The sequence below is a fragment of the Argiope bruennichi genome, chromosome 4 (assembly GCF_947563725.1).
Source record: "Argiope bruennichi chromosome 4, qqArgBrue1.1, whole genome shotgun sequence".
In the NCBI taxonomy this organism is placed as follows: domain Eukaryota; kingdom Metazoa; phylum Arthropoda; class Arachnida; order Araneae; family Araneidae; genus Argiope; species Argiope bruennichi.
In genome coordinates this window covers 26,630,995-26,653,529 of record NC_079154.1, presented here as the reverse complement: position 1 = coordinate 26,653,529, position 22,535 = coordinate 26,630,995, and the positions used below count along the sequence as shown (strand labels likewise).

The following is a 22,535-nucleotide window of genomic DNA, read 5'->3' as shown; positions in this document are numbered from 1 at the left end:
CCAAATAAAGCTATATTTGCAATTGGTATATAGGCGAACACACCAAATACAAATGTACTCGTAGTTAAAAATGTTAAATACTTAAAATAATAATTTTTATATTTATTCTCAATAGGCTTAAGTAATAAAAATGGGATAGATAGAAGTAAAAATGTAAAATAATTAAAATAATAATTTTTCTATTTATCCTCATTAGGCTTAAGCAATAAAAATATAACGCAAACAGATTTTGTCCGTCAAACTTAAAGATTATGAAACACCAAAAATGCATGCAATATTTATTACATGATTAAATACATTCAAAATAAATATACTTTCAAAATTTAGGTCCTTGAGCAGCATTTTGAAAAGTCCAAACAAAAGCAAAGTGCTTTCGATTATGTCACAAAATTCATAAATTATCACATAAACTTCAGACTGAGACGTCCACAAACAAAATAGCAATTCAGTATTTACAGAGAAAGAATTAAAAGATTCTTTTCTTTGAGATTTTAAATGGGAAGCTCAAAATTAAATGCGAAATTTCATTAGCATGTGAGAGTTTGCATTTCTTGGTCAAGAATTAGAACTCCGCTTGGACTTTGGACATCAAGTTTTCTGTTTGCTGGGTTGTCAAACATCATGCACACCCACGTGACCACAGAAAAAGTTGCAGCATTAGTCGGGAAGGCTCGGATAATTGTCGAGTTGAGTCCTTTAGTAAACGCTCGGTACCCCTCTGATTTGTAACTTTTTTTCATACAGTCCCACAGTCCTTTGTATTTCTTTCCATTTCCATCCATTCCATCGATTTGGAGACGCGACTTCATCACATCCAGAGGATAGATTACTATCCAAGACCACACTCCAGCAAGCCCACCGACGAATAATAAAGAAAAGGTGTTGACATTGCCTTTTGAATCCGTCACCTTCTCTGTAAGATATTCGTAACTAGAGAAATAAACCCCGAAAGCTGGTGCGTCTCTTAAGATAGTACAAGCAAGACCTCGGTAGACACCACGTAGGCCTTCACTTCGGAACACTTTCAACAAGCAATCCAATGGATTTTTGTATATAATTCTATTCTTTTGCCAAAATGGAGTTCTCTTTTCGCGAGCATCCTGGCCTTGGAGTTGCATTCGAGTCTTAGCTAGCTCCATGGGGCTTGTGACGAAGCTTTGAACTATTCCCGCCGCACTTCCTGCTAAGAACTGGTTTTGTAGAGAAGAATTTTCGGACGATACACTTTTCATGATGTTCCCGTAGACACCAAACACTATTGCGTTTACTGCTGCTAGTCCACACATAGGAGAAGACATGCCCTTGAAAAGTCCTTGATACTGAAATAATATAAAAAAGTGATTAGTTAATGACTAAGCTGTGACTTTAAAAACTAAAAAAGTTTATCAATGCATTACAAATTATATTATAACCTCAATTAATAATTTTGATTCTCTCAGTTATGCAATAAATTCTGTTGTACTAATTGATTTATTTAAAAAAATCTATATAAAAATAAAAGAAAATGTCCACATTTTTTATTTTGACGATTATTGATTGAAATATGTGAGTTATACCCGTTTTGTTGAACGGCGTACGGAAGGATTGAATAATCGTCATTGCGACAGTAAATATGCAGGAAATAAGGTTGAATATTAATGGCTTTACTAGCTATAGTGTGACTTCACCTATAGAAGACACGTCCCCTTGTGGGAGTGGAAACAACTCAACCCCAGTCCTTAACCCTTTCACTACTATTCCAGTCCAATCCGGCCGTGAAAGTTCTTTATTAATGAGGTGGTTTTGGTTTGGTTTCAGTTTCAAATGAAGTGCAAAGGATGTAAAGCCAGCTATTATCAAAAATGATAACTTGCTAGCTTTACATAGTGCACTCCTCATTTGAAAGAGAAACCGGCCCCATAAACGTTCATTCGTCTAGAACTTGCATATCCGGATTGAGCCGAACTAGTAGTGAGAGGGTTAATGTACCGATCAGAGAAGCGAGAATCAATCATATACCAAAAACTTTTCATGCTCATATCTGAAAAGTTAATCGCTTAGTGGAATTGCCTGGAAAATGAAGAAAACCGCGAAAGATTAGAAGAGAGTTTCTTCAATTAAAGAGTTCTAATTCCATCTAATAACATTATTTATATAACATTATTTGTTGCGTAAAATTTTGGCAATAAGTTTTTATTAACAGTTTTTTTGTATTAATAATGCAAAGGGGAAAAAAGCAGAAGGGGGGAAACAGTTCTTCTGAACAAATAAATGAAATATTTTTCTTATTTATTTTAATCATGCTGCATTTGCGAATTTTATCTAACCATGCACAAATATATTATCAGTTTAAAAAAAGTTTTAAGTCTAAAAAGAATAGATAGTGAGAAAAGTCCAGATAGAGGAAAAAAACAAATTGTGCTGTAAAAGAATAGAAAGATTGATCAGAAATTAAATGTAAAAGGATTTCTTTACTATCTTGATTTTATATCAGAATCAGAGATTAAAATTAATCTAAAATTTTATAGTTGTGCTTGTGTAATACAATTTTCAAACATTGGTGTAGCTTCAAAATAAACTAAGAATCTAAAAGTTATAAAAAATTCATTTTCGGAATTCAAAATGGTAGCTTGTTATGCATTTCAGCATCATTGCCAGGTTTCAATAACAGAGAAAGAATTAACTAATTAAATTAATGGATATATGCGTTAAATTGGTTAAGAAAGAGAGCATAAGAAAATATTACTTATTTTACAAGACTGTAATCATTAGAACATTACATAAAATTCGATACGTTTTACTGAAACATAACAGTTACGTTATTTCTTCGTCCTATTTTTCGTTTCTTTTTTATGTAACCTTACTTTATAATTTTGATGAATTATTTACATATTAACAAGATAATTCTGTGTACCATCTGTAGATTGTTTGATTCAAAAATCGATTGTTAAACCTGTATCTACCAAATTTGGTACATGGTTATTTCTTGTATAGAATGTTCTCATTGAGAATTTTTTTTTTTAGAAATTTTAGTTATATTTTAGCTAAAAATCAATTGAAATTTTAAACATTTTTTTCTAGGACTTCGGAGCATATTATTGTAATAAAGCATTTCTACATTATTTTAAAATATAAGCTTTCCAGCGATACCAATTTTATTTCCATAGAGCTTTTTATACTCTAAATAAATTTTTCAAAGTATTTTTAAATGCATTTTACAATACTTTCATTATTTTAACAATTACTTTAAATACTCGCATTGCAATGACATTAAATATATTGTTTTTGCGCACTCTATTGTTGCCACAATTAAAAGTACATTTTGGAAGAAAAAAAATGAAGATCGGCGAACACTATGATGCATTGATATTTCCGACTGGAAGTTTGATTTTTCTTTACTTTTTCCTAAAAAAAATAATATTATCTTGTAACAATTTAGCTTCTAAAATATTACAATTATTGTTATTAAAAATTTTCAAAAATAATATTTAAAACTTATCATCCAAACGAAAAATGTAGAAAAAAATCGTTTGCAAGAGGATGATTTGCAGTAGCTCACATTATTTATTTTTCAACAGTTATAAATGAGAGAGCATTACTGTATAAATTACCATAGGAATTGTAAGCATCTTTTATTCAGTATTTGCAGTTCTCTTATGTAATAGCTATATGATGTTTAAACATATCATTTTAAATTCCATAAATTACATTTACTTCATAAGGATAAGGAATAATTTAAGAAAATACTCAGTAAAAAGTTTTCTCATATTTCATAGAATATTAATATAATTTTTTCCAGCACTACCAACTACACAAATTTACATATATTATGCTTTTCGTGGGTTTTTCAAACGAAATCGCAAGATTTCGTTTTATGTAACGCAAGAAAATCCTTAACTATAATTCAAGCATTTTGTTAAAGAGTTTTTTTTTCAAAATCATTAATTCAATTAAATTCAATCAAGCTTCAGCGGCTAAATAACATGAAGGTCTTAAATTTTGATGTGAAAAAATTAAAATTTAGCATAAAGAAATTTGTAATATAATTTGACTGCGAAAAAAATGATCTTAAACAAGTATGTAAATAAATAATAACAATAAAAACTAATGGTTAAAAGTGTAGAATTAAAAAAAACAAAAAACACTTACTGATTCTTGCTTTATTATTGTCGTCAAACAGTGAAATGTCCCACGGTAAATTTTATTATTGCTGTCTTGTGTCTGTAAACGTACCTGTAAGAAATTATATAGAACATATAAGAGAGTTACCATAAAATTTAATTCTCAAGTTGTTTAAATGCAGTTATTTAATTCAATTGGTATCTTTCTAAATCATATGGAAATCAATATATTGATCTAATAAGTAATTTATGCTTAATTACTAAATCAAATTATTGTGTTTGATTGATTATAAATGTGGTGAAACAAAACGAAATATAATTTATTTTTCGAATAATTCTGTCAATGTAAGAGAAGTTAATGGTGTAATTTTACATGACCACGCATTCGTTTAATAAACGAAACTGAGAATTCATTCTTGCCGAAGATTGTCATATTCATTTTCTTGTACCAGATGCGCACTGAATTCCAAATTTAAATTGGGGCGATAAACTTGACATTGATCACGTATTCATGGATATCTACGGTCATGTGATCTATGTGAAGATACTACCATACCACTTCAGTGTGTACCGCTATAGATCAAGTGACCGAATATAAAGTTCATTCACATGACTATGAAATGACATAGTTTTATATCGCGATTTTTATGAAAACGACCATAAAAAATGCTTTTCAGATTTATTTTGTTTTCTTATAAACACATGATAAAGGAACCATTGCTGTAGTAGGAATTTTTGACCTTGATATATTGACGAATCTTTTAGGTTTTAAACCTCTCGGAACTCGAAAAGGGAAACATATTGTTACGAAATTTTCCTGGGGTTCGTTTGGATAGTGGATGTTATATGGTGTGAAGAACGCTCAATCACCAGGCGGCAGTAGAAAATAAAACAACGACGTTTATTTACACGAAGACACACAGGACAGCACAACGACGACAACTATATACAGCACAGAAGACGATTATCTTCAGCCGAGACGTGCAACATACAACAGCAGCATACAAAACTCTACTACAGACAGTAGCACACAACTTAGTTCAGCACTAGCTTCACTCCGTCGCTGCTCCGCTTATCTCTGGAAGGCCAGTTCTTTAGCGTCGGTTCCGACTACTCTCCCCTAGCAGCTGCAGCCGCCTCCTTTTATATGTCCCAGGAGGCGGGGCTAGAAGCCTCTCAACCAATCAGGAACGTTCGAGGCGTATCTCCGTTCCTACTGGACGGATCGGGAAAATTCTCGATGTTTCGGGTATAATCTATTTTGGCGTCAAAGTCTCCAAATTTGTCGCCAAGTCACCAAATGGTCGCCAAGTTTGTCGCCAAGCTCCGGGACCTCCGACGCAACCCCGGACTCCGTCCAGTACAGATGACTGTAAAACATTCTTTCCGAGGGTGGAACCAACTATGCTGGGAATCAGCATTACAGATTCGTAACAATATATTGAATTATGCATGCCCATCTGTTCATGTGTATGCATATCCGAAAATTCAAAAATGCAATGATCTGTAAGGATGAAATTTAACATGGTAAAATCACACTTCGGACAAATCTAATAAGGATGACATATTTTCATAAGCATACATTCAAGTTTTTCACTATATTATGAATTATACAAATTACGAAATTATATGAAATTGTTATTAAAGGTTGTAATTAAAAAACTTTTTATCTGTCCGCATTGCTATTTACACACGCATGCCAAATCTTGGCTAATTTCATAAAATATGTGTTTAATATGCATATCAACAGAATCCGAAAGATGGAATGCCTACAGTATTAAATATAACTTAAAACCTTGAATCATTTTTTGGATAAGTTTTAAAGTAAATGCAGGTTATATAGTTAATAGTAATCAATTAAATAGTTTTTTTTTTATGTTTTTCAATAATTAAATGATATAATAAAGAAAAAGATAAATTCATTTCGAAAAAACTTATAATTGTAAGTAATGTAAATGTAATAATATAATTTAGTGCAAAAATATTATTACATTTCAATACGTTACATTACATTACCTATTTTCAACAGTCTTGCTTATAATTGAATTCACTTTATACCAATAAATTATTTAGAAATAAGAATGTTAGGTGCATTTTTTAAGCCGCTAACTCGGCTTTACTGAGTAATTTGCTAAAAAACTTTTATTTATTGTTGATATTTGGACTAGATATAAAGTGGTAAAGTTGATGAAAGATTTTTGCCTTACGATAAAGTTTAAGAAAGTTATTTCTCGATTTTTGGAGAAAGTCTTTAACCACTTCACATTTTAATTAATACTGATAAGTTAATTTGTGTCTCTTTCATAAGTTGAACAATCAATTTATTTCAACAAATGATTGTAACTTTTGAAATTCTCTTGATGGATTTTTAATGGCAAAGCACTGCGTGTTTGATTAACCATCATAAGAGAAATGAAAATGCAAATTGTTCTGAGAGACACGGTTTCGGAAGAACTTTCCTTACAAAGTTACAGTGAACAATTATGACCGCAATAACAAATAAATGCAATGGAAGATTTAAATGATAAAGTTTAAACTACAGTGATAAGTGCACTTTGGAATAGCATTAAATCGTCACACTTTTTCTTAAATACAAAAACTATATAATTTTAGAAAGCGAAATTTACGATTCTAAAGTAATAAATTTATATATTACCTTGACAGTATCGAAAGGATGACCAACTAATACTCCAGCACAACCTAAAAATACAAAAACAGATTTTATTTATTAATCAGCGACAAAATAAAATAATACCAATAATTTTCATTTTTTTTTGTTTTGTTTTCGAACAGGACTTTTTAAATTACAGTTCTCTCCCAGCTAGATGTGGTGAAATTAAAATTCTGAACGATAGTAATTCTGTCAGCAGTTGACTTAGAAGTGGTTCGACCTTATCATTTATTAAAACTGGCCGAGAAAATCATTTTAAAACCAAAATTTCAATTAAATTCAATACATTTTTCTACACAAAGTTTATCACTAATTGATAATTTATTTGTGTTAACAACTTCTCAAAATATTTATACGTTTTGCTTCAGGAATGAAAGCAATTCAAGAAGTTTTGTAATAGTAATATGCAAAATATTAAGAATGGATATTAAGAATTTATATAAAAAGGAAAAAAATAATGATGATAAACTCTGAAAGGAAGAAATGTAAGCCAACTTGTAAAATTTTGCTTGTCGAGAAAACTATTAAGCGCGATTTCGATCAATGTGCCAATGCTGAAGGAGAGGTATAGGACGTCGGCAAGAATTTGATTCAAAATATGATACTGCTTGGGAAAAAGATACTGTATTGTTATTGACAATTGTCCCAACCATTACATGCGAATGGGATAGTTTCTTCAGATATTTCATCCTAGCGAAGTTGGAAAACTGGAAGTTCCAAGTGTGATAGTTAAGTTCGAAATCATTTTCAGCGTCATTTCAAGAACGACCATAAGTGATCAATCAGTATAAGCGGACATTATATTTGTTCGATAATCCAGTGGTCGTCACTCGTAAACTACTATGCTGGGCAAGGGATCCTTACATGGTCCTACAAGTTGAGACTGGCAGCGAGCAATGATCAGATTTTCGATCAGAGATCAAAATTGCGCATTTACTTGTGATTGTTTTAAGCTAATTATAAAAACGAACGAGATTTTACTTTTATAGATATATTTTTTACATTTACACACAAGTTTATCAAATTATTCTTCACGAAAATTATTTGTGTGACAATTCACAGAAATATGCTATTTATCTGAACATCTACAAGATCCACTGGGATCTATTCTTCAGAAAAAACGCAGTTGAAACTAATAGAAGCTTTGTAAAATTGATAATGGAGCAACCTTAAAATTAATAAAGGGTTCTTTGAAGCAAACTGATTTGAAAAGAGGTTGAAATTCCCAATATATTTCACATAATACAGTTGTAAGCTGAATATGTTGGACCTCTTATTTGGTTCACCATCTTCAGCTTACTGTCAGCGAGAAGATGGAGTTATAAGTTTGGGATAGAGATACAGTAATGATAATCGCGAAACTACAAATCTCATTCTTCTGATCTGCGTCTTTTCAAAGGATTTAGTTGGTGGTCATATATATATATATATATATATATATATATATATATATATATATATATATATATATATATATATATATATATATATATATATATATATATATATATATATATATATATATATATATATATATATATATATATATATATATATATATATATATATATATATATATATATATATATATATATATATATATATATATATATATATATATATATATATATATGAATGCAGGTGCGACAAGCAGTGAAGAGACTTTGCATTTTTAAGTTCGATTTATTCTCTCGTGGGAGGTATGATTTAATTACAAGAGACGCGGACAAAGCACGTCCGCTCAGAGCAGCAGATTAGACAAGAAGAAAGGGAAGAGAGAGAAATTAATTATCCATGCTCTTATATAACATGAGATATTGATAGGGAAAATATTTTTTTCTCAGTGCTAATACCATTAAGATTCCGACAGGAATTTCTGACGCATGCCAATCACAAGTAAGGGAAACACAGGGATCTTTATTTAAAAAAAAATGTGCCTACTGGACATTTTTCTATCCCTCCACCTGGAGTGTTTGAATTGCCGACCTAAGCATTTTGCAAAGCCTCTCTTGAATAAATTAAATAGAAAAAGTGGAATGCGATCAGGAAATAAGAGAATATTTTAGAATGAAGTTACTGTGGGCTAAATATTAAGATAAAACTTTGGTAATCTATACTTATAATAAAGCTCAATGTGTGTGTGTGTGTGTGTGTGTGTGTGTTGACGCTCTACAGGCCAGGTCATTTGACATACAGCTATCAAATTTGGTACATGTATACCTTAGAGGTCGGGAATGTGCACCTGGGGTCCCTTTTTTTGAAATTTTAATTAGAATTTTAATTATTAATTAAAAACTAACTTTCCCGCCAAAAGAATCTTCCATTTTCCCCACCGCCAACTTTTCCGCCAAAAAAATCTTCCATTATCCCCAGCGCCAAACGAGAAAGGCTTCCGTTGTTTTTTTCTCCCAACAGTAATGAGGCTAGGGTTAAAATTTTTCGGCGGATTATTTCAATCGGTTCTGCTTATTTTCTTAATGTTTGATGCATTTAAAATTAAACATTGTTAATGAATCAATCTTTCAGATTCATTCTGAAGTACTTTTGAATTAAAATAAAACAGAATAAAGGAAATTAAAAATTTCTAATCCGCATAGCGTTACCCCAACTGGCGTAGAAAAAATCACGTATTTGCGTTACGTAACCGGCGAAGAAAATTCACGCATGCGCATTCTGTTCTGATTGTTGCCATGACAACATGTATATGCTTATAGTTTTAAGTACAACGTTTTTTAAGTAGTGTTTTTTAAAACCTGTTTTCAACCGTTTATTTTAAACGATTCGTTTTATTTTCTTAGTGTTTGATGCATTTAAATTTAAACATTGTTAATGAATCGATCTGCTCATAATGAATCTAAGAAAAATTTGTTGACCTTCTCTTGAGATATTACATAAATTTTAAAAAATATTCTTTAGTGCCCATAAAGTTTAAACGCTGAGTGACTCTATTTTCAGTAATCAGATTATAAAAAAATGCTTTGTTTCAGTAAAAAATATTATTATCTTAATTGAAGATAAATTCTTTCCACTTTAATTTAAAGCATAAATTCTACGGGTGCTAACAGAAAATGAGAGAGATACATATTACGTTATGACTGAAGGCCTTTATAATATTATGAATGAATTATATGATAATCAAAATTTGAAGTTTTAAAATATTTTGATGAAGAAGCTATTAAAGTAGAAATTGCATAAAATATTTAATTATTAAAATTTTAACGAACATTAAGATTGGCGAACCGGCTGGTCGCCAAAGGCGGCTAGTATATATATAATGTTAAAGATAATCATATTTCTTAATGAGGTTCTGTTAATTGTGCTTAGGTTCAGTTAATTGTGCTTTGTTTAATCCCATTTTGAATCTTACAATTTCCACTGCATTAATTCAAAGAAAAATGTCTCTTACAAACTATTTTGTATTCTTTCATTAGACACAGATATTAACCATACTCATATATAGATATGGCTAACATAAGTTTTAAAGAATGGCATCAGAACATTTGGAACACTGTAAGCTTTCCTAATTCAAAATCAATTACATTAAACAAACCATGGTATCAATGAAAGGAAATGTACAATCTACAAAGGATAAATGCAAATATATGGAACATATATTCAATTAATTCGATTCAAAAGACTTTGCTTAAATATTCAGAAAATCTAATAGATAAGCAATATTTTGCACAGCTGAATAAACTGCTTAAATAAAGTAGTTGGGAAAAGCACGATAATATTGACAAGTTAGAATAATTTTAGTTTTTTCAGAATGCAATTATCGGGTTATTTTCGTGTTACAACGTTTACATCACACTAAAAAAAAATGGGCGTCAATTTTCAGAAAATTATTAATGTTTTAAAAAATTGAAGATCCATTAAAAGCGCAGCTGAAAATATAGATTCCTATGTTATAACAATTTTTTCTTAGGAAATGATTGTACTCGGTTTGTTCTAAATAATTTTGTTAAAAGTTTAAGAATGGCAGAAATAACTTATAATAAAACTCCTGGAAACTGATTTTTCTCATCGAGATATTTTTCAATGCAATTCTTTTTACTTTTTGGTAGTTTTTCAGCAGCTATTACTAATACTATAAATTGAATTCGAAATTTTTATTTCTGTCTTAAATGTCATTCAAATAAAATTTGATGAAATGAATAGCATTGATTAAAGTGATTTCATTGTAGGAAAATATAATTTTTAAAAACTTTTTCGTAGTTTTCCAGCCGTATTAGCATTAGAAATGAATTCGAAATTTTATTTTCTGACTTGAATGTCATTCAAGTAAAATTTGGCATTGATTAAAGTGATGTCATTGTAGTAAAATATAATATCTTGCAAGTCTTTAATAATCTAACAGAATCGTGTCATGTATGTATTCAGTTTTTCATCTGATAAAAGTCGCACGCAAATCAATTCATATTTTCTTATCAATAACTGTGATATGATTTCACACATAAAAAAAAATAAGAACGCAGTTTGACACGAGAAATTGTTTTTAACAGCATAAAAAGCAGAAATTTAAAGAATTTCTCTTTAATAAAATTCTTCTTATATTCGTAAGTTTATTATTGCAATGCAATTATTTAATGCGCATTTGATGCGTTAAAATCTTAGTTTCGCAAGCATCATCACAAACAATTTATGTTTCATTTCCCAGGATGAAGAAAATTTTGTAATAAAAAATAAAATATAAAATTGCTAAATTTCTTTGAGAAAAAGCGTTTTTTTTTTTTTTTTTTTTTTTTTTAAATATTTTGATTGCATGTTTACAGGAGAAAGTTGGGAAACATCTCCATTTATTACCAAACAAAAATTCTCTCTTCCTGTAGTCAGAGATAAGAATTATCTAAAATAATCGAACGAAGAGAGTGAATTATTCAAACTGAGCAGATTTTGATGAAATTAATCTCACTAAATGAATTTTTTTCAATTATCTAAGAATATCCAGTTCAATATTTAAATCATTTCTATTCAATATTTAAACATTTAATCAAATTCGGTGTTTATGAATATCGATTATCTGAATGATTAGTTATGAATCCGGATTATTATCGGTTATCCGAACTATTTTGATAGAATTATTGGAAACAACGATCTCTTGTCATTATGCAGAACAGATTTCGAACATTGTACATCAAATATTCAAGATTATCCTCTGTCATGAGATTAGATATGCACTATCGAAGACAATAAAATTTGTAGCCTGAAATAAACTCTATCAGTACGCCTTGTTAAAAATTTTCTAGAATTGGTTCTTAATATGTTTAAAATTAATTTATGTAATAGAAAAAGAATTTAGAATCACCAAAAAAATGTAGAGAATCTGCATAGAAAGATCTAGATTTAGAGTTAATTTTTTTTTAAAGAAAGATGTTTAATAGATCAGCAATAATAATAATAATTTTTCTCAACAACTATTACAAATAGTACAACATTACAGATTGGAATTTTTGAACAGATTTTGGATTGAAACGGATTTGAAATTTTGACTTGAACCAGAGAAATACGTGGTGTGTGTGCCAAGAATCATCAATACCAATGTCATAGGATTATGCGGAATGTTAATCATCCTGCTGGTACATTTTAGCATTTGGTAATCTAGGTAAAACTAATTTTGTTATTCAACTTCAGCAACAAGAGATAATTGCCCACTTACTATACTTTTTGACAAATTCGTCAAGAGCTATGTCTGCCTATCGGTTTGTCTATTGGAGCTATGCATACATGATATCTCAAAAAATTCAACAAGCAAGATAAATGAAATTTGAATCGTAATTTTGCCTAAAAATATGCAAATATATTAAGCTTTCTGGTCACCAGGAAAATATAAAACATGGACATTTGATTCTCTAGACCATTTATATAAATACACCGGATGATGTAAATGTGCCAGAAAATGGGGGGCAAAGCACCCTTTTTTGTAAATTTGAATATTACATAAAGGTCAACAACGATTAAAATATAAATGCATTGGATAGTGTAAATGCACCAGAAAATGGGGGGTAGAATACTCTCTTTTGTAAATTTGAATATTACATAAAGGTCAACAACGATTAAAATATAAATGCACTGGACAATGTAAATGTACCAAAAAATGGAGAATAGAAAATTCTCTTTTGTTATTTTGAATATTACATAAAGGTAAACAATGATTCAAAGTGTTTAAAACTAATTTGTATAAGTAAAAACCTAATACAAAACTAAAAATAGATATGCAATATAAAAACTATCTTACCTCCAAGGCATCCAGCGTAGAAATCTACTGCCATGTTAACCTTATATATATGTATATATAATCTGCTCCCTTCTTTACCACCAATTACTCTGATGACAGCAAATCACCTACGATTCGAAAGGTCTAACTGGAACACACGACTTCTTAATCCATTAGAACTTCCAATCCAGCACCCGCACAAGGAGTTGAAGCATACATTCACATATAGATACATTGAGACAACTTTTCGGAGAGTCTGAGAACTGTCCCAAGCTGCAAGAAAAAAATGCACGTGGTGTTTCAAACTTTGCGAGAAATAAACTGAGCGAATTGTGCGAAAACACTGAAACAACTACATCTAACTCTCTTTCTTGCACGTGATAATCATGAGTCTCTATATTTAAGATAAGATGATCAAATCTTTCAATGGATTCATAAGTGTACTATGCCTTTGCTATGTTATAGGGGGCAGATAAATGCCGTTATCCTCTAGGATCTGTTTCTTAAGTTGGAGCAAATTATAACTTCCTTTTCGCGCCAAATGTAAATAAATAGAAAATTTTCGTGATTTTGAATTAGAGGTCATTGGGTCAAGTCCAAGTTGAGAATGTAAATTTTTTTTTATTCTAACCTGTTCGAGGCAGATTTTATCTGATATGCTAGTTGAAGACGATCTTATAGAAGAATCGGCTAACAGCGCTCTAAAGTTCTTGAGATAAGTTGACATTAAAAAAAAGTCAGGCTGTTGACTCTATTCCTTTTTCTGTAATTTATTCCATGAAATACAAAATAATGTAAATAAAATGAAAATATAAACTATGAAAAATAGAATCAAAACTGTGAAAATCCAGATAGATGAAAATAATATAGTGATGAATTTTGTCCCACCTGTATAGGAAAAAATATTACAATGAGTACTTCATATTCCATCAGTTATTATTTTTTTACAGAAGTAGAAGAGAAAGTTTCTTTAAAAAGTAAATTAGGAAGAATTTATATATTTTTATACAAATATGTCGTTTTTTAAAGCTTATTAATTATTAGTATTGTATACATGTATAGCAAATTTGAATAAAATTTAAAAAAAATATTTACCTTGTTTAAATTTAAAAAAAAATGTTTCTCTATTTAAGCCAAATAACTTTTTTAAATATCTTTTCAAAATATTTTATATTGGTAATACAATAAATGTACAGGTTCAAAATGAAAGTTGACTCTAAAGAACAAAAAGAACACTTTTAATAAAAAGAAGCACAGTTTTCAAACGAATTTGACCACATAATAACCTTTCAGGTAATTCAAGAGCCTTTTTTTTTGCTTCTTTTATTTATAATAAAATGATATAAAATGCTTTTGAAAAAAGAAAAAAACACAATTATATTTTCCGATAAATGATTTTAAAAAAGAAATTTTCTAAATATAAAAAGGAATGATGAAAGCGTACTATAATAGTCAAAATTTGTCATGGAAATATTTAAATTGTTTTATGCATTCAGATTGAACATCAGCCCATCATAAAAGGATAAAATTCTTTTTATGATGGGTAAAATCAACAATGAAATAAATTCTGTTTTTTAATGCTTTTTCCTCTTTGGAAATTGTCAGTACATCTTTTTGTTTAATCATTTATATTGAAGACATTGCGCAAGATTGCACAGTTAACGGTTGAACACTTGTCTCTCATTGTCCATAGAACAAAAATTTCTTTGATTTTGTTTGAGCTATATTTTGTTCAATACTTTCTTGCCTTGCCACTATACCTTTCAAGTAACAAGCTTGTAATACAAACACATGAATGAAAGTTTACCTAACTGAAAATGCAAGTAATTGTTTCTGCAAGAGATACAATAATAGCGGAGAGGCTATTAAATTAACTCGTCACAAATAATAAGGCACGCCTCCTAAAATCACATGTGATGAAAAAAAAATGTATCATAAACGTATGGATGTACTTCTTTAGTGAGAAAATCTGCGCATGTGTAGATCATAATGTAAGCTACTTTGAGCAAGCCACAGTTACCTGTGTTATCAGAGGTGAACCATTCATCCAAACTTTACCCTACATCTTCAAGACCAGCAAGAGTTTCCCTTATGACTGTTTTGCATCTTATCGCAGACATCATGAGTGCATGTATAAAATTTGTTGTATAAGTAAGTAGTCTCTCATGTTAGTATAGCAAAGGTGTGGGATCAAGTAATATCCATTCCAATGATGTAATGGATATTCTTATGGTAAATCCTATGGTAAATCTATGGTAAAATGGTAAGTCATGTAAGAGAAAATTGCCGGTGAAATGAGCACGACTGGATTTTAGTAGTGTCTTTAGAATACCCATCACAGTTCCCACCTTCCACTTTCATGACGGTAATCATTCAAATCCCCTCAAATGACAAACAGGTTGGTGGCAACATTTCTCGTTATGATGACTTTCTCCTCCATTGCTCGAAGACACAAAAATATGGATAAAGGATTCTAGCCTTTTTAGTAAGCCTTTATAGCAATGGTATTGGGTCGAATTATGTCTTATCAAATGATAGAATGCATTTCCACTGGCAAGGGTTTGACAAATGGCTGATGTTGGCAACTAGAAATCCAACTTTGATTTTCAACCATTCTATCGTGATGACGGTTGCTCACATTATCCTGGATACTAAGGTAGGGAAAGAGAAACCTCCTTTGTAATTGAGATTATGATTGCCTTATCTATATTTTACGGGTTACTTAATCACCAGATCTTTCATGGAGATTTTTAATTTTTTAAGGATACTTGAAACCAGATGTATATGAAAGTAAAAATATGTTCTTCAGAATGGCTGTCATTTGAGTGACACTATTTTTCGTCTTTTTGACATTTAAATAGGGTATTTTATTTTGGTGGTAAATATTGTTGGGGTTGATTTTGAGACATGCTTTGAGACAACTTTTTCGGTGATTTAAAGAATAGATTTTGCTTATTTAGGAAAATCGAGCTCTTGAAGCTTAATGAAGTTAGATTCTTAAAATCTGCTGAAATTTCTAGAAAGTTCCATCCCTCACCTCATAGAATTGTGAAAGAGGGGATTTTCTTTAGTTGTAGTGTTAATCGAACTACTGAAAGGGTTGAAACTTATTGAGCTCTGTGATTATTTTTTTTATTTAATTTGTGCTATATTGCAATAAAGTTATAATGTATATTAATATATTTATTCCAAATTTGCATTTGTGACTTTTTCTATAAAAATTGCAGGTTATATTAATTTGAGTAATGCACATCATCATTTGGGTCTCTTATTTTCATGTAAAAAACGTTATGGTATAACAACATTTTGCTAATACATTTTTTTACGAAAAAATAATCAAAATTGTAATCCTTTTCTAAAAACAATTCGTTTCTCATAGATATTGCAATATATTTTTTAAAATTGTATCCTGCCAAACGTAGTTGGCACGGAAGTTTTAGCATTTATTATTGCTGTTCTTTGTTTGTCCTAGTTTCCAAGTTGCAACACATATCACATAAATATTATTGTGCTTATCGTAAATATAAGCAAAATTACATAATAAGTAATTTAATGAATTTATAGGCATCGACGTCAACACACTTAAGATCTCATAAATATATGTTTATCAGAAACACATATCGGAAGGAATTTATTGGAATCTGATATGACAGATGATGCTGATAAGCGGTTTCTTACAAGTGCAGTAACACCCTGAGCAATGATGCTAAAATTAGATGGAATATTCGAAATAATGAGAAAAATACATGAAAAAAAGCTCTTAATTCGATGAGTTTATTTATATAAAGGTTAAAAATTTTCATTTGTTTTATAATATTAAAAAGTTTTCTGTTGGAAATGTAAAAAAATGATGTAAGAAAAATAAGATGATAGAAAAATAAAATTTTTTTCAAACACAATAGTCTCCATCCAATGAATTTCAGTTTAACGAAGTTTGCTATGTAATGAAGTTTTTTACAAAACCTTAACTTTGGAATATTTACATAAATATGTTATTTACTTTTCAATCTGCGTAAAATGATTTCTATATATACAATTTTTTGCCTTTTTTTATTTACTAGAAGTATAGAGAAAATACTATAATGGTAAAAAAAAAAATCGAACTCAATATTTTAACGAATTTCCAAATTTCAAACCTTCTTCAATTCAAAAACCCAAATTTTGGAATTATGTCTATCAGTCGATGAATTTTATAACCAAAACATGTTTTGAATTCACAGATGAAACTCGATATATGGCTCTTATATTCAATTTACAGATATCTGTTAAATCTTGAGCGAAATTCATTCAGAGGAAGTCCGTCTATCCGATATATGGTTTTTATATCCAATTTGCAGATATCTGTTAAATCTTGAGCGAAATTTATTCTGAAGAAGTCCGTCTATCCGATATATGGTTCTTATATCCAATTTGCAGATATCTGTTAAATCTTGAGCGAAATTCATTCAGAGGAAGTCCGTCTATTCGATATACGGTTCTTATATCAAATTTGCAGATATCTGTTAAATCTTGAGCGAAATTCATTCAGAGGAAGTTTGTATATCCAATATATGGTTCTTATATCCAATTTGCAGATATCTCTTAAATCTTGGGCGAAATTCCTCCAGAGGAAGTCCGTCTATTCGATATACGGTTCTTATATCAAATTTGCAGATATCTGTTAAATCTTGAGCGAAATTCATTCAGAGGAAGTCCGTCTATCCGATATATGGTTCTTATATCCAATTTGCAGATATCTGTTAAATCTTGAGCGAAATTCATTCAGACGAAGTTTGTCTATCCAATATACGGTTCTTATATCAAATTTGCAGATTTCTGTTAAATCTTGAGCGAAATTCATTCAGACGAAGTTTGTCTATCCAATATACGGTTCTTATATCAAATTTGCAGATTTCTGTTAAATTATGAGCGAAATTTCTTCAGAGGAAGTCTGTCTAAAGATGACTATGAAAGTTAAAGAGCAAGATAGATAAAATTTAATATAAACTTTCAGTATGTTGTTGTGACTTATGGCACTTTACAAGCCCACTGACAGTTATCTGCCAGCGATTTAAGCCCTTTCAGTATGTAAAAAATTTAATGCAAACTAAGCATAGATCCACAGTAAATTTTGAACCACATCTGTCAAAGGGTTATCATTGATCGGTCTCTACCTTCGCATCCATGAAAACACAATAACTCATAAACACAATGACTTAATTCAATGAAATTTGGCATGTGATCTCGTCCCGATATCTTTAGTTTGTTAAATTTTGGTTTTAAATGGTCGGGAAAAAAAGCTTCCAAAATACATATTTGAAATTATTAAACCAGCGGGAGTTGTCAAAACTTTCTAGCATGCTTTCTAATAAAGGTATTATCCCAGAGGAAGCCTTGCATGGCCCTCTGGTATGAAATAGTTACAAAATATTAACCTTTGGTGGGAATTCAGCATTTTCGTTAAATCTGTAGTGTTCTTTTTGGCGATTAATCTCTGGCATGCGGTTAATAGCACACAAAAATTGAATTTGTGTTTTAAACGAATGTTTCCCAACCAATTGTAACAAAAATTTGGTATAAAACTACAATTGTAATTACAAAAAGCTATACCAAATTTGTTATATTTAGGTTAATGCGTTTTGAAATTATTGCTTTTAATTATTTCTGAAAATACAGACGAACAGACAACCAACCGGTTGTAGGATTTGGCTCAAAATTTAACAGATGTCTACACTATAAATATTAAATCTATGTGCCGAATTTTATCTCTCTAGCTTTCTTCGTTTTATAGTTATTGTGTTAACTTATATCCAAACAACCGGACAGACGGATTTCCTCTGAACGGATTTTGTTCAATATTTGATAGAAAATTAAAAATTTGACGTAAAGACAGTATACCAAATTTCATCCGTCTAGTTTAAAACGTTTTTGAGTTATCTTTGTCACAGTCAAACAGATAGACAGACATTTTTCAAAAATGTGTTCTTTCTAACCCAGGGAGGTAAGTCTAAACAGTGGAGATTCATCAAAATCTGGAGTTGGAATTTTTTGACTATTACAATACTTTCTCTATACTTCATATACTAGAAAGTAAAGATGCTAGATTCACGCCAAAGATTTATATTTCGTAACTATTGTTCGCCAATTAATGCAAGGTATTTGCAGCATTACCGAAGGTCCACAATTTTATGCATTGGGAGAGAGATAAGGCCTTTATTGAAGAGTATGCTAGAAAGTTTTAAAAAGGATCATTCCCGATGGCTTTTCAAATTTTCATTTATGTGTTTTACTTCGTCGTTTCTTATTTGTGAAGGTTTCAACAAAATAGATCAATTGTGTAAAAAGGGCAACATCTTTAAAACGTGGGAGTTATTTTAGAAGATAAGAACTGTCTATCTCACATTGCTGATGTCATTGTGATTGCTGTGATTTCTACGAAGCTTGATGTTGCAAAGTATTACAAAGTGCCATGAAGGTATTACAATAGATATGAAGAGATTATTAAAAAAAAAACCTTCACAAAAAGAAAAATTTCAAGCACCAATTGATACAACGTGAAATGTATTTTATTTAAAAATGTTACAAATGAAGTAATATTTACAAGAATGTGAAAAATTTTTATGAAATATATATATATATATATATATATATATATATATATATATATATATATATATATATATATATATATATATATATATATATTTCCCATTTATATTTCTTAATTTGCAAATTTCTCTGTAACGAATTTTCTTAATAACGGAGTTTTTTAAGTGGTATTATGCGGGCTTTTCACATAAAGACTCGACTGTATGTGAATTGTTCCCAGTATGAAACGATAATCACACATTGGCCACTCCTACCCTCCCTATAAATTTGAATGACATTGGCGGGAACTGAGGTTGAGTCCTAAGAGCCGTCATCGGCCACGGTGCACCTCTTCCCGTGGGAAGCATGTCCTGTCATCGGCAGGGAGTAGTCGATCCCACCTTATTTCTGTACTCAATCGGATGGCGAGAACCGATCACCATGCCAGAAGCTTCTCCTCCTCATGTCAGAGAAGCCGCCCCCCACCGGTGGAAAAGTACGTAACAGTGATAACAAAATTAAAGCCATATCTTCCCTAGCCCCTTCCATCATCTTGTTTTGTATTTTATATTAAAATATAATAGTATTCTTGTCATGCATTCTTTTACAAATATGAATTATTATATTCCTGTGTTCTTTGTCTTCTGTGAAATTTTACTCACGCAGGTAGGAATCAGTAATTACCTTTTCATTTTCATTATTTGATGGATACTAAGTTTTAGTGGTTAGTAAAGTTTACATTAATCCACGCTTTAAAATAAATTGTTGTGTTTTTAAAATTTTTTATTTGAAATTGCCTTGCTGAAATAGTATTTTATTTTTACTAGTATTCTCTGGGTTTGGTTATAGTATTCAATAATATTTCTTATCGAATTAAACGCTATTACAAAATTCTAACTGCGATAAATCATATATATGAACCATAGAGATAGAATTGCATAAGAGCTGGCGGGAATACTTTGGTTTATTTTTGCATTACTTTCTTCTTTTATTGCAAGTTTCGAAATAGATTTTCTTTTTATAGATTTTAGATTATAGATTTTCTTATTATAGATTTTCATGGATTTCTTTTATAGATTATTCGTGATGAAATATCCATGCTTTTTCCTGGTAAAAAAATTAGGTGTTGTTTGCGATAAGTAAGGATCTACTTAATAAAACGTACTACAAAATTTCAACTCATCCATAAACAAATGCTCTTTAAAATTACTTATTTTTTGTGAAAGCTTATTTTGTATAAAATGTAATAATGCACAAAATCTTTCTATCATCTGCAATTATATCTATAATTCTATTAAAATTAATTTTAAAAAGAAGTTGCTAAAATAATTCAAAAAATAAAACAGAAAATATCCAAAAATAAAAAGTAGTTAAACCCACACCGTTCGTTGCCTAAAAAGGGAATATATATAAACTTCTTTATTTCAAAATCGTTTGCATCTATTTATTTTATTGAATTTAAAAAATAATAAAAAAAGAAAGGAAAATTGCATGGAAAGGAAACTGATTTTGTTAAAAATATAAAATTTTAAATTTTAAGATGGTTTAAAAATATTCACTGTAAGATAATTTGTACCAAAATTGTTGTAAAAAAGAGTAAAATGGTGGTTAATTGTTATTTAACTGAATATATTTTATTTAAAACACTCTGAAAAGATGGCAGTATTCTTTATCTTAAATAAAAATTATTAAATGTAGTTGAATTCGGTCCAATTGCTAAGGAGGAAATGTAGAATATACACATATAGCTACAATATTTTTTAGTAATATTAAAATTTTCGGCAGTTTACATAAACCTTCGCCGCTGTTTTTTTCATTCGATATGTTTACTTTAATAAATATTATAGTCATAGCAAAACTGTGGGAATCAAGTCTGTTATATAGCATAAAGAGCAGAATGTACTCAAATTGAGGGAAATGAACTCAGAAAAAAAGTAAGAATTTTTTAGAATAATTCCTAGTGAAATTAGCGCAGAAATATGTTAATGGAATTCACGGATGTTTCGTTTTATCTAACAAAATACAAAAAATTGTTTTTATGCGTATTAATATGTATGCAAGAGGAAAAATACTTCTGCACAACTGATTAAACACAGAATTAGAAAATTTCCCGCGCTTTTCTTCACCTACGTTGTATTAAACGAATACAGAAACGTATTAAGGGAAAATGATGTTCAAAATATTTTGACCCACTTCCCACATTTTAAATAAGCACATGACGCTGCTAAAAATATCGACAAAAATATAAATTCAATACGATGACGCTTTAATAGTACTGCGCAGACATTTGCTGTTTATATTTTACCTAATCTGATGACTCGGGATTAATACAAAGTATTACCGGCCTTGATCTTCAGACTGGTTGAATACAAAATCCCGAGTCCAGATGATTAAATATCGTTTGACGATGCTAACAGAAAAAGTTAAACACAAAGGCGTTACACTAATCGATGAACAAACCGGCGTTGGGTGGCTGTTTAAACAGATTTCAGCTATTGACGTTAATGTGAAACTCGAGTGGTTATGCTTAAAACATGGAGGCTATTTTTAGTCTCGTTTGTGATGTCAATCTCATCTAAAAAGGAGACAGTGTATTATGTAACAAGTAGACTAAATAAGTAATAGTGATTCTCAGATTATTAAAGGGGCCAACTTTTAATTTCATTTGGGTGAACTTTCTATCAAATTACTTTGTTCGAGCTCCAATATTTTTTACATTTTGTCTTCGGTAACACTTTTGAAGCTTTTTAGTTTTTGGTTCTTTATATTGTTTCGGGTGCAAAACTATTTTACAAATTTTAAAAATTAAATGAAGGCATACGAAGCACCCAAAAATATTGTAATTTTACGATGTTTTCGTACAAGTGATTCAAATCTCTTTCCAATTTTTGTTATAAACTATCGAAATATATGCTACAATTCTCTTACTTAATTTATAATTGTATTAAGTGCTTTTCCAGAAAAAGAAACTTTTTAAAAATTC

The 22,535-nt window shown here is 30.0% G+C and overlaps 1 protein-coding gene across 2 annotated transcripts in view; it reads right to left on the bottom strand.

The window, feature by feature from the left end:
- Positions 1–225: 225 nt before the first annotated feature.
- LOC129965352 (mitochondrial basic amino acids transporter-like) overlaps positions 226–22,535 on the bottom strand; it is a 74,546-nt gene continuing 52,236 nt past the window's right edge. For both annotated transcript variants that reach the window (XM_056079181.1, XM_056079182.1), the window contains exons 2-5: positions 13,007–13,258; positions 6,757–6,800; positions 4,129–4,212; positions 226–1,319 (exon numbers count right to left, since the gene is read on the bottom strand). In XM_056079181.1, coding sequence (XP_055935156.1) covers positions 528–1,319; positions 4,129–4,212; positions 6,757–6,800; positions 13,007–13,040 — 954 coding nt within the window. In that variant the 5' untranslated portion in view covers positions 13,041–13,258 and the 3' untranslated portion in view covers positions 226–527. The remainder of the gene's footprint in view (positions 1,320–4,128; positions 4,213–6,756; positions 6,801–13,006; positions 13,259–22,535) is intronic.